The sequence below is a fragment of the Haplochromis burtoni genome, unplaced genomic scaffold (genome assembly GCF_018398535.1).
Source record: "Haplochromis burtoni strain Fernald_Lab_line unplaced genomic scaffold, NCSU_Asbu1 Contig_52, whole genome shotgun sequence".
NCBI lineage: Eukaryota > Metazoa > Chordata > Actinopteri > Cichliformes > Cichlidae > Haplochromis > Haplochromis burtoni.
The window spans coordinates 554,996-568,598 of NW_024582413.1; the positions used below are offsets into that span (position 1 = coordinate 554,996).

Consider the following 13,603-nt stretch of genomic DNA (forward strand, 5'->3'; position numbering starts at 1 on the left):
CAAAAACATTGACATGGTTTGCAGCTGGTCTCGCTTGCAGTTGCTGTTTCAAGGGTTCTGACCTGAACGATTAAAAGTATAGTGTCAATCAAAAGGTGTATCTGGAGTTTTGGGGATTTTTTCCCCCCTCTGATGCTTGATCCAAATTTGGCATATCATTGAACACGAATTCAGTTTGACGATGGTTTCATCTGCTCAAGGAGGGAAACTGCAGGGCTTAATTTTAATCTTCGGTTTGGCATGTTGACAACTTGACAGCCTAGTGTGATCTAATAGGAAACACAAACATGTGTAATGTGAAAACTCGAAGCCTCCCCTGCACATATACTAAGATTGGACTATTCAGTGATGCGAGAAATCTCGTCTGTCTAGTTACATTTTTTTTAATGAGCATCTCTATCATAGATTCACCATTTTTCAGCTAGTTGATATTACTTTACATAATTTTAACTATTTTTTCACCCCACTGCTTAAGAACATGTCACAGAACAATAATTATTCAGTGTAGCATATTTGTCTTTATATGGTTATTTATAGTGGGACTTGTTAAAAGAGAAACACAATACCCAGCTATGTCTTTTTTTATACTATTACTGTTATAATGCTGTAACAAATGCCCCATTAGCACTGTAAGACTGCACATAATTAGCCACTGTTGTCCAAAGACGATTAAAAACCATTAAAGAGCCCTTCTGTTGTACTGGATGACATAATCCTTCATTAAAATGAGCACTTAACAGTGTAAACAAAGAATTTCATCCCTGAGCTACTGACACTAACTATGCTGGCTGTTTTATTTAATAAAGGAGTATGTCACCCTGTGAGACTGTGTGCTGTCTAATGTCTTTTAATCGTATATATATGACAAAACTGTATTTATATGAGTAGCAAATAAACAAAGGCTGTCAGCATAAACAATACATGTAACTGCAGCATATATTCTCTGCTAGTTTTTATTTTGCCAAGGGACATTTAACAAGTTTTTACATTGTATTTCTGCAAGCAGTAGCTCAATAATATTTTTTTTTCCAGGTTCCCCTAATTTTGCATAAAATGGGTAAACTTTTATATTCATGAAATATTTCAAAATTAAATATTTCAAAATATTTCAATTGTTTGTTTTACTTCATTTTTCTTTTTGTGGGCTACAGTCATGAGGAAAATAAAGTTTCCATAGGGTTCTATACAGTGCCGTGAAAAACTAAATATAATGTTACTCCTCCCACAGCAATTAAGGGGATAAGTGACAGTCAGGTGCTGCTAATGAAATGTACTTGATTAATTGATCAACAGCAAGTGTGAGCACCTCTACAAAACGTGATCAACTCAGTGTTTTTTCTTTTGTGCCTGGAAAGACAAAATTGGCCAGCAGGCTAGGTTGTCCACGAAACCAATACGTCGCTGTGAGTGCCGTAGGGTTTCCATCTTGTTCAACGATGGACTCGCACATTAGACACCGTTGTTTAAGATCATTCAATTTGCTTGATCCGAGTCTTCTTGGGCGTGTCATGCTTGATTCTCCAGTGGGCGGGCCGCTGCTGCAGCAGAAGGCGATATGGCAGGCGATAGTTGCTTGCATGCGGCAGATGTGGCCAAACCATTGTAGTCGTCACTTCTGGACCAGCTCTTCCATCGAGGGCTTTTGGTGACATTGACTACATATTGCACTGTCGCTGAGACGGTCATTGAGGGACACTTGGAGAATCTGACACCAACAACGCATTTGGAAGACCTCGAGCTTGTTGAGGTCATGCTTGAGGATGACCCAGGTCTCGAATCTATGGAGAAGAATGAGCAATACCAGTGTGCATGACAGGCAGATTTTGGTGATGAGGCCTCTTCTTCCAGAGGCGCCATCGGAGGGAGGCGAATGCTGCTGCTGCTTGACCAATTCTTGAGGGTAACTCAGTGTTACCTCAATGCAACACACAGCTGAATGTACCTCAAAGAACTTAGGCAACATTGTAAATAAATTGGGCCAAAATTCCTACAAAATAATGTGAGACACATAAAGTCATAGTGAAAGTCATTATTTCTGTCCTATTTACAGGACTGCATAGCTCACATCATGTTTCCTAAGATTAATTAAAAAGTTTTTATTTTTGTCCAGTGTTTGGAAATATGTTCATTTATACGTTCGAAGACTGAGTAGGGCTCCTTTGTTAAAAATCATTCCATGCAGTGGAATGGAGGAGATCAGCTTACTCATCTCCCTCTTAACAATAGTTCAGGTCAGGTGAGTTGGCTGGCCAATAAAACACAGTTATAATGTGGTCAGTATAGTAGTGGTAGTTTTGGTACTTGGGGCAGGGGATAAGTCTTGCTGGAAAATCTGCACCTCTCAAAAGCTTGTCAGCAGATGGAAGCATGAAGAGCCACAGTTAGAGGGCCAAGTTGATTTTGGACTGGATAAAATCTAGTGGACCAACCACTGCCAACATCAGGAAATGGCATGGCACCGAAAATCATCACAAACTGTGGAAACTTCACACTGGACTTCAATTACCCCTGATTCAGGGCCTCTCCACTCTTCCTCCAGACTCTAGGATATTGATTGCTAAATGAAATGCTAAGTTTACTTTCATCTGAAAAGAGGACAGTGGACCACTGAGCAACAGTCCGGCTCTTTTTCTTCTTAGTTCAAGTAAGACACTTTTGATGCCATCTCTGGTTCAGGAGTCCCTTGATATTAAGAATGCGACAGATGTAGCCCCTTTCCTGAAGACGCTGGTATGTGATGGCTCTTGATTCACTGACACCAGCTGCAGTCCACAGCATGTTAAGCTCTCCCAAGTTCTTGAACTGACTTTTAAATATTTTCATTTTTCTCTTCCAGTCAAGTTTTCGTTCTCTGTGAACAGCCACCCTTTTCAGCAATGACCTTCTGTGGCTCATCCTCTTGATGGAGGGTGTTGTCCTCTCGAAAACTGTCAAGTCAGCCTCAATCTTCCTCAAGAATGAGGCCGTCTCTCCATATCAGAGTTATAAAACAGTCTACTTGATGATGATTTTTCTGCTTTTCTGAAGAGCAGAAACTGCAGCATGTCACCCTATTTTACCCAAATCTGCAAATTTCCAGGCAGACAAGACCCGATCATTCACTGAGATCAGTAGCAGACTTTCACATTTGACAGCTAATAAATATGAGAAAACGACCTGGCTCTCTGTGAATGATGGTCATGTTCGGGTTGATCTTTTTACACGGGAGTGTGTCTGCTCCTCTCTTAGTAGCCCATCGCAGCAGCTGCACCATCAGGCGAAGCTAACAAACTGTGTGCATAATTTCTTCCGAGATTCCCTTCAAATCAAAAGTCTCTACAGGATGTCACAGACAGCAGTTCTAGTACTCACCAGGTAGCTCGCCTTTCCAGAGTATTCACATATCAACTATCAATTTTATTTTATTCCAACAGGGGATTAAAATGTTATTTTAGCAGAAGCAGACACATATATAGCTCAGAATCAAGCCATGGCAGTATTTTTATTAGCAATTAACCACGATTTTTAAGTTAACGTGTTGGTCTATAAAATGTGGAAAGAGCTAATCATCATACTTGTGCTGATTTGTGTTTTCATGACAAAAAAAAGACATTAACTTCCCACATAGCCTACAAAAAGCAGCATATTCACGCAAATGACAAGCTGGAAAAAGCTTGACTTTACATTAGCTTTTATTCACACCCAGTTGTCTTGCATTACATAGCTAATAGAAACAAATCCAGCAGTGAAGAGCAACTGCATAAAGGTAATAAATGATGATAAAGAACACCAAATAAGCTAACCGTCCTGCAAATGAATGTTGCTTAGTTGTAAGACACTAGAATCAGACTGTTCGAGACCTTTATCTCTCATAACAAGACATCAATTTACACAGAACAAGATGCAGCACATGAAACAATGATCTCTTGCTGTGATTGAAAATGTGTTATTAGTAGTACATATGTGCGCGCATGTGAGAGCATAAGAGATCAGAGCAAATGGGAATGGCTGTGCTTGTTTGTGCTCCCATCAGTTCATCTTCCCTTATCAAAAGATGATCAAGGGGATCGTGAATAATGATGTTTGCTACATATGACCATAGCTTTAGCAGAATCACAGATCTGCAGTTACCATCTATTTCATCACTGCAGTCACACTCATTTGACTTATATTGCCCTCTGTGCAGTCAGAGGGCTGGACTAACTTAGGATGCTATCAACAGCTACAGTCATAACTTGAATCCTGCTTGCTTTGTTTGACTGTTTAAATGCAGGTGGTGTTCTGATTTCACCTCCATTCCCCTTCAGGTTTCAGCTCACTATGGGCAAACAGAGAAGTAAGCAAAAGAAGACGATCGACTGATCTGTGCATGCAAGACTGTGGGTGCATGAATAGTGTGTAAAAGATATGATGAAAAAGTCCTACCACAGCCTATCACCTTCCTCTCTCTATTTCACCTTTCTACAGGATTTGTCACATTGAGGACTGGGCATGTCAGGCTTTATAAAAGGTCTGTATTATGGGTGTAATGTAGGAGAGCAAAAATGACATGGCAGCTGGCAAGCGGAAGAAAAATTTCAAAAGAAAGTGAATATAAGAAGCCTTCACTCATAAACTCTGTATAATCATGTGAATGTCTTGGGGCGACCGTGGCTCAGGGGACTGGGAAGCTCATCTGTAACCAGAAGGTTGCCGGTTCCATCCCCCTGCTCTCTCTGTCCTGGTCGTTGTGTCCTTGGGCAAGACACTTTACCCTACTGCCTACTGGTGTTGCCAGAGGGGCCGATGGCGCGATATGGCAGCCTCGCTTCTGTCAGTCTGCCCCAGGGCAGCTGTGGCTACAACTGTAGCTGCCTCCACCAGTGTGTGAATGTGAGAGTGAATGAATAGTGGAATTGTACAGCGCTTTGGGTGCCTAGAAAAGCACTATATAAATGCAATCCATTATTATTATTATTAATGCTCATGTATTACACTTAGCGACTGACTACAGTTTATATTTGATGTGCTTGTCTCTTTTTATTATCATCTTGACTTTTTGCATTCCTCTTGGTCCAATAAAAAATGTATGATCGTCAGATGAAAACAAATAAGCTCTATTTCTTCCTCTCTTTCCTTCTAATCAAGCATCAGTTCAACATTTAAATGTGTCCTTTTATTTCAGTAAATACATACTTACTGAGACAGATGGTAATCCGAACATGATAAAGTAGTGTGCAAACAGTGCGGATGTTAACCTAGTCGTGCACATGCTTGTGTTGGGGCTCATTTACTCATTACTATATTGAGCTGTTTCTAGAATTACAATCAGATTCTTACAATGTGTGAACCTGACACTTTTATCTTTACCAAAGTGCATAATTTAGCAATTTAGAATCATTCTGAATTGCTGATAGGCCTGCTTGCAATCAGAAATACTGCCAAGACCCCATTTCTCTTTATAGGGAAACAAAATTACCTCAAGGTGCAACATGGAGAAAGCCACCAGAGACTATGGCTCAGTGGAAAAAGAAGGAAAAAATCACCTTAAAGCTGACCTGTAAAAAAATTAATTAAAAAAAGAAGCTACTTTCGGTTACTCTCTTGTCACAAGGGGTGGTCACAGTGGGTAGCTCCGCATGTTTGATTTGCCTTTCCTGACACAACCCAGAAGAGAATTTGTATCTCTAAATGGAAATGAACCAGCAACCTTTTGCTTGCCAAACAAATGTGTAAACCACTACAATAAGGTTTTATCTTTAAAATAAATAAATAAGGAAGCTAGTGGAGCACAAATGTCGGATGGACATTGAGGGCTATCATGAGGGGCTATGCGCTGCTGCTCTCTGGCAGGTAGCTCCATGCCCTCCTGGGTTTTATATGCACCTTAAAACACACATACATCAAGGAGTTAATGTATGTGTGTGGGAGGAGGAGTTGGCCGTCCGATTGGGGTCTGGAATGTGGAGCCTCCCTGCTGCTGCGGAGTCGGGGCGGGTCTGCTTCTCTCCACCCCAGGGAAAAGGGTAACACTACCTGGGTCTGGATGCAGTTTCCCCCTCCAGGGGCAAGGGTACCTAGACCAGGGGTATAGAGTACGCTTGGGGAGTGTGATTGTGTGTACAGTGTCTATTTATGTCTGTCTCCACGTTGGGTGAGTGCTGAGTAATTGCATATGAGAGCATGAGGGTGGGAATGGATGTACTGTGTCTATATGTCAGGTCGGGTATCAGACGCCACCTCTCTAGGGACATCTCAGGCCCTCCAAGGTATGGAGGCCTATCTTCTTTCTCAACAGGTGATCGATGTGATTGATATATGTATTTTGTTTGTTTGTTTTGTTGTTTTTTTCTTTTGCCCTTTATTACCATTCCTCTTCCCTGCTGTTTTTATTTCCCTCTTTCTTTCTTCTCTTTCTTTTCCCCAGTTGAGCTGCAGCTCACAGCACAAAAAATGCCTTGTTGACCTCTGGAATCAAGAGGACTTAAAGCACAGACTTGTGAGCACATGTCCAGCATTTAGCGTCAGGAATCACTGTGACTAACCACAGCCCCAGAAAGATGATGCTGACTTCTATAGCATATATTCATGCGCTGTGCAGTTTCATATATAAAAATTCAACTTGTGTTGAACTAAAATCAATTTCTTAAATGCACTCACATTTTTCACCTTCCGAAATTCCCACCATGAAGTCCATTTAGCAACTTTTCTGGACTGTTTGATCATACCATATGATCTTTAACAGCTCACAAGTTTTCCAGTCTTCATGGAAAAGTTCACATCTCTACATTTTTTGAATACTCAATCTATGTTTATGTTCACTTGTTTAATCGTTCATTCAGTACTCGGCTTCTCTGTTCAACATAAATGAATTCAACCGGATTCTGTATTCAGTCTTATGTCTGGCATTTTTTTGCAAAAAGCTACAGCAACATCAATTCAATTCATATTCAGATAGAAACATTGTAGACAAATCTGAGCAACAGACAAATCATACAGAGCTAAAATGCTGGCTTTGCAAAATCTTGACATGAAGAGTAATAATAGTTTCCAAGCAGACTGAATGAAACAGCAAAAAGCAGCAAATGAGCAAAGCATTCAGATGTGCCACCTATGCTACTGTAGCTAAGATGTGAAGAAAGATTTTTTTGACCCACAATCCTGTAAAAATACCCAACTAAACATAATATTTGGATGGCAGATTGATTAAGAATTAAACTGATCCCTTGTGTTTTTTCCCCTCATCAATTTAAGAAACAATACGGTTCAATCAAAGATGCAGTCTAAATATCCAAGAAGAAAAACCCCACACACAAAAGATTGCACTTGAGAACATCACACTGACATCACAAAAGGAAAAGATACAAAAAGTAAAGATAAAAGGATCAAGGACTTTCCAATTCCACTTGCACTTGGCTTAACCTGCTGCTGAAAAAAAAAACTGCTCCCTTTCTCAGTGTTTTCACCATCGCTTTCATTTCCTAACGGCAGACAGAAAATGTACAGACAAGGCACGATTTTAACGGCGGACTCTGAGGCTTGTTTGGGTTGCACTTTCCTGTTTGCCACATATGATGGAAGCTAAAATCTGATAAGATGAATGGCAAACAGAGGGAAAATAGACAACAGAAGAAGACAGAAACTCCTGACTGTGATTCTTTGCATATCTCTTACAATCTGCATCCCTTCAACCAGGGCACAATACAACTGGCTGTTTAGAACAGCCTATTTTTTTTACAGAAGGGCTGACTTTATCTTTAAAGAAATCCTCTGTGATGATGATGAAAACACAAATATATCTGATATAAGAAAGGACTGGACTTCAGTGTCATCACAGTTTGCGGCTTTGCCTGTAATGTGTCTGAGGGGCTTTTCATTATTCTACAAACACTGTTGTGCTATTGAATGGACGGGGTGCTGAGTGCATAAAGACTGCTTGCTGACTTTAAATGGAAAAACGGATGAACTCTAGGTATTATGAAATTTTCAGAGGTTTAATGTAGTACTAGAGCGCTCTTAAAACAGCCAAAGCAAAAATATTTACTTAATAATCCAGTTCCTTCCCTCCTTACATTGAATATGGCACCCCTCAAGGATTTTAGATCCTCTTCCTTTTCCACTCTACCACATGCAATAACTCTCTACAGTACAGCCTGCCTGTCTGGCAGAAAGACAGCTGCCACATTATAATAACAATATGCAAGATAAATTATTATATACTATGATTACTTATATGATTTTTAAATCGTTTCAACTGCAATGACAAAATGGTTTTCAAACTATCAAATACGTAGACTGATATAGATAACAGCAAATATGTATCAGGTCATACACAACTGCAAAAGAGGAGCTGGCATGAATTTGAGCTGACAAATTTGCTCACTGATGTACAGGTACTGTATGCATGCCAAACAAGCCTAAATAGCATACTCTGTATGAGATTTGCCAATTAGATGGGTAAAATGTTTATCAGATGACCCAGTAGAAGATGATGTCCTGGCACTCAGATTTGCTCTGACGGGGCTGTGCTTCAGTTTCTGGCTTGCTTAAAAGAAGGTCCTGCACATGTTTTCTTTCTAAAAGCAGTTTGTCCTTATGCATGTGTTCTTATAAGCCCCCATCCAGTATAAAATAAAAATATAAAAAAGCTTGGCTGAAAACTCCGACCATATAACAGTTTTCTGTGGAAACTCTTTCGAGCAGCAGTTAAGCAGCAGGTAAAATAAGTACTGATGACGTCATCAGCTTTCTAAATATATTTCTTAAGATGCTATTGACATGAAATTCTCACCGGACGTTGGTAACAGCCCACCCAGTCCACACATGCAACAAAATCAAGCCATAAATTATTTGTAATAAGAAGAAATGACACAGGGAAAAAGCTTTGAGCACGCTTACTGAAATGTATTTAACACCTTATACACAAGCATTTGTTGCAATGACAGCTTCAAGACAGGTCCTATATGTTAAAACTAATGGCATGCATTGTCCAGGTCTGATTTTAGCCCATTCTTCCATACAAGCAGTCTTTAAATCCCGAAGGTTCTGTGGGCTCCTTCTATGAACTGTGAGCTTCAGTTCTTTCCAAAGACTTTCAATTAGATTCAGTTCAGGCCAATCTTGCAGACTTATTTTCTTGCTCTGAAACCAATTCACAGTTTCCTTGGCTGTGTGTTTGGGATCATTGTCTTGCTGAATCACCCACCCTGATTTAATCTTCATCATCCTGGTAGATGGTAGAAGATTCCTTCAAATATATAAAGTGTGCCAGGGCCATGTGATAAACATCCCCACACCATAATGTTTTCACCTCTAACCTTCACTGTTGGTATGGTGTTTTTGGGGGGGAAATATGATGCCTTTTTACCTCCAAACATGGTCTTGTATTATGGCATCCAACGAGCTCATGTTTGGTCTGGTCCTGGGACCAGACTACATTTCCCAGTATTTCACAGGTCTTTCTAATTGTTGTTCAGCAAACATGCTTCAACATCCCTTTTCTTCAAATGCACTAAGCCATTGCGACTCAGTGCATTTAGTCATCTGATCATGGCGAAATGATCTTCTTTCCACTTCCTGATTATGGCTCCAGCAGTGCTCATTGGAACCTTCAATAGAAATTCTTGCTGTAACCAATGCCATCAGCGTGTTTTGCAGCAATAAGGTTGCAAAAGTCTTGAGTGAGCTTGGTTTTATCCATCCTGATGTGTTTCTTGTGTGACACCTTGGTAATGAGACACCTTTTTATATGCCATCAGGTGGGACTAAACCAGCTGGTATTAATTTGCACTAAGTGTAAGCATTGATAGATTTCACACCAGCTAAAATCTATCACTGATAGATTTTAGCTGGTGTCATGAGCTTCCATGCCTTCCTGCACCTCCCTTCTTCATATTTTCAATACTTTTTCCCTGTGTTACAAAACTGAATTTATCCACATTTATGGTTTGATATTTTCTTTCCATGTGTGGATTGGATGGGTTGTTACCAACATCTGGTGAGAATTTCATGTCAACTGCATATTAAGAAATCTATTTACTTTGAAAACCAGTGATCCATACTTACTTTACCCACTGAATATAAGAAGAAAGAACAAAAAATGCTTGATCATGAACCACAATGGTGTCCTAATTACTCTAATTAATTTCCTGGTGAGAATTTAACTATTTAAAGTCTGGCTGAGGACTCATTTTGCAGGCAGCAGTATGGATAGGAAAAACAGACAGATCCTGTCCATTTATGATTTCCTTCACTGAGCAGTTTGGTCAGTAACATGGCGAGAAGAAAGCTGCGTTTCCAGGCAACAGGCCATCTGTTTTCTCCCACCTCTCAAAGTTATATCTGTCTTGTTCATTTTTCACAGAATGAAACACATTTCTTGCGATGTTTGTCCGTCATGATAAAGTGAGGAGTATCATGGTTGCCCTGCAGCATCCTGGATACTGTAGTGTGCTAATAGAACCCCAGAGACCCAACTGCTGCACTTCTGGATGATGGACAGTAGGGGAAGCCATGGGAGGAAAGAAGGTGGGTTGTCTGGATGGAGAAAAAGATAACTGGTGGGAGGAGATGTGGAATTAGGGCCTGTGCAGCATGTTGCCATCATGTCTGGACAGCACAGAGACCTGGCTCAGTTGAGGAAGCAGCATGCTCCATGCTGAGGCTGACTCAGTGCATCCAGGCTAATTAAACCACAAGGGGATAAACAAGGGCACTGAAAACTGGAGCCTGCTGGGAGAAGGAGTTCCACATGCTGTCAGGGTGGTGGCAGAAGTACAGCATGTTCAAACTGAATTAAAACCTAAAGGAGGTTTAGGTGGAATCCTACAAAACCCAGTGTAAATAGAACGAGATAAGGAGTAAGAGGACGTGGAGTTTCTGATGATAGTTTTTTAATATCCAAAACTAATGCCCATCTGCAGAGCTGTGCATTGCTTGGCTAGCTGCTGTGAACTCCCCTGTCTACCCTTCCACTTGTTTTAGCCGTGAGCTGGTCATTCAATGTGCTACAATATGGCACTGCTTACAAAACAAGCCTCCCTTAAACAGTCACCCTGCATCAAAAATAAGATATTTACATGTATCTCACTAAATAGGATAATTTAAAGCTCCACTATTTTACAAAATAAATTCGAGAGGTTTCAGTGTTTGAGTTGAAAAGAGTTTGAATATGTATTATGATCTGTAAGACGTCTACATTCTGAAAGGAAAAATATGCCCACAGTTGAGCATAAATGAAGATGCATCAAATGAAAATATCCTGAGAAATTTGCTTAGAGCCTTTCTCAAAGAGAATACAACAGCAGTCGTGCAACAAGAAGTGCTTGATGTGGGCTAGAAAAGCGATATAAATAAGTCTTCTATTCAATTAAATCCTTGGGTATTGAGCTCAATACAGTGCAATACTTTTTACTTTTTAAAAAGACAGGAATGGTAATAACATTTTTCATCTGATTTACAAGTATAAACAAGAAGAGATTTATAGTTGTTTGGATTGAAAAAAAACTGATGACTGTCATCTCATGCATTTTAAAATTTCACATTCAGTTTTCTAAAACTTTGATTTGGAATTTCTCGGTATGAATCTGTCCCTAAAGAGATTTCATCAGGAGAAACAAAAAAACCCACAAATTGCTTTTTTATTTATTATGTCTAAAGTAAATAAAGTGAATAAAAAAAATACCATCAGTCCAAAGGATCAGTTTGGGCTACAACTAGGGAAATAGCTTTTTAAACATTGCAATGATTTTTACCGTCTGAAATTCACTTTGCAAGAGATCAGTTAAAATATCCCCATAACACAGACAGACAAATAAATAAACGATGGAAAGAAAGAAATAACTTTGAGAGTTGACTGAAACAAGTGGACTCTCAAGAAATCCACTTGTTTTATGTGGAATAGAATAATGTTTTGTAAGCTGTGTAAAATGCATTTTATGAAATATTGCATGCTAACGCTGAAGCTTAGAACAACACAGTTTTTGAGGTATTGACAAAAAGAACACGAAAACAAGCTTTTACCAAAACCAGGAATGACTGACTCATAGGTGGATGAATCTAAAGTGCAAGTGTTGCACGAGTTCATACGGCATCCTGGATGCAATCACATCAAGGAAAGAGGTACAAATCAGTCAAAGTAACTAAATATTGCTGTTGCATGGATCATATAATCAAGCAAAAAGCTACAAGTGAAGAAAAAAAGCAGAGAACAAAATGAATCCTTCATTTGAAATCGCCCCGTTTAACTATAGTGGTCTTGTTTTTAACCTGGTACTGAAAGGGAAATCAATCAGTAATGAACTTATTTTTGAACATCATGGTGAGCATGTTTCCAGGCCTACCTGTGTCACCCCATACAGGCAGGTATTCATCTTGCTGGATGTCGAGCATGATCTCCAGGCCATTTCCAGTCCCTCCCTTCATGGTGGTGCGCAGCGTCTTCCCCTCCTCTGCTGCGTTGAACATATAGCACTTCCCATATCTGGTGAACACCTAAGCGAAGACAGAGAGAAGTGATGACTTACGATTTATTGATGATGATACAGAGACCTCAGACTATAAAAATATCACTGAAGTAGAGACATTTGGCGGCACACCGAAGGGTCTAATTTAAAAGTGGATTTATTTCACACCAAAGGCATCAATTTAGCAATTAAATATATATCTATAGAATGATAACGAGCTGCGATTAGATTTTTCATGAGCCTAATGTTTCCCTTGAGTTGTCAATTATTATGTATTTCAATATGAATCTATAAAGGTTTCAGCTTGGTTCTCCCTCTTATGATATGCACAGTTATGACACTGTCACTACACATCTGTGCACCTTATCTCCCTATTTGGAGCAAGTCGGTCTACTGTGACATGTTGTCATTTTGCACGTGCACGTAAACATGTTCCACGGCTGCTTTTATGAGCATGAACCAGTGTAATTGTAAATCACCTTTGCTTACACAAGGTGGAATACAACAGGTGCTACATTCACTGCACTAGGGAATAAGCAGTGGAATTAATAATACATTTCTGCTTTGTGCTTTCCTTTGGTTTTTCAGATGGATATGGTTTGACAGCATCTATATTGCTTTTGGTAAAATACTATTATTGTTTGCAGTTTGGTGCGTCTAAATGATAAAATATTGTGCTGCTGAACTTCTATCAGTTCCTGTTTTTATTCAAACACTATGTTTAAAATCAAAAAATTGCTCGGTATCAAACATTATAATAATAATAATAATAAATTTTATTTATGAGGGCCTTTCAAGTCACCCAAGGACACTTTACAGTAGGATAAAACACTTTTGGGGGCAGAGAGCTCCACAGCCTGGGAGCAGAGCAGCTGAAAGCTCTGCTTCCCGTGGTGGTGAGGCGGAAGGAAGGTACAGCAAGCTGGATAGAAGAAGAAGATCAAAGTGAACGGGCAGAACAGGTAGTGGTTAACAGGTCAGAAAGGTAAGGAGGAGCGAGGTTATGAAGGGCCTTGAAGGTGAGCAGAAGAAGTTTGAATATTATCTGGAATTTCACAGGGAGCCAGTGAAGTTCCTGAAGAACAGGGGTGATGTGCTGGTAGGAGGGGGTTCTGGTGATAATGCGAGCAGGAGAGTTCTGAACCAGTTGAAGCTTATGGAGGGATTTTTGGGGGAGACCA

At 39.8% G+C, this 13,603-nt stretch overlaps 1 protein-coding gene across 3 annotated transcripts in view; it reads right to left on the minus strand.

Annotated features, from left to right (window-relative positions):
• asic2 (acid-sensing (proton-gated) ion channel 2) overlaps positions 1–13,603 on the minus strand; it is a 409,281-nt gene that overhangs the window by 20,756 nt on the left and 374,922 nt on the right. For all 3 annotated transcript variants that reach the window (XM_005921867.3, XM_042220657.1, XM_005921866.3), the window contains one exon: positions 12,300–12,450. In XM_005921867.3, the coding sequence (XP_005921929.1) occupies positions 12,300–12,450 (151 nt within the window). The remainder of the gene's footprint in view (positions 1–12,299; positions 12,451–13,603) is intronic.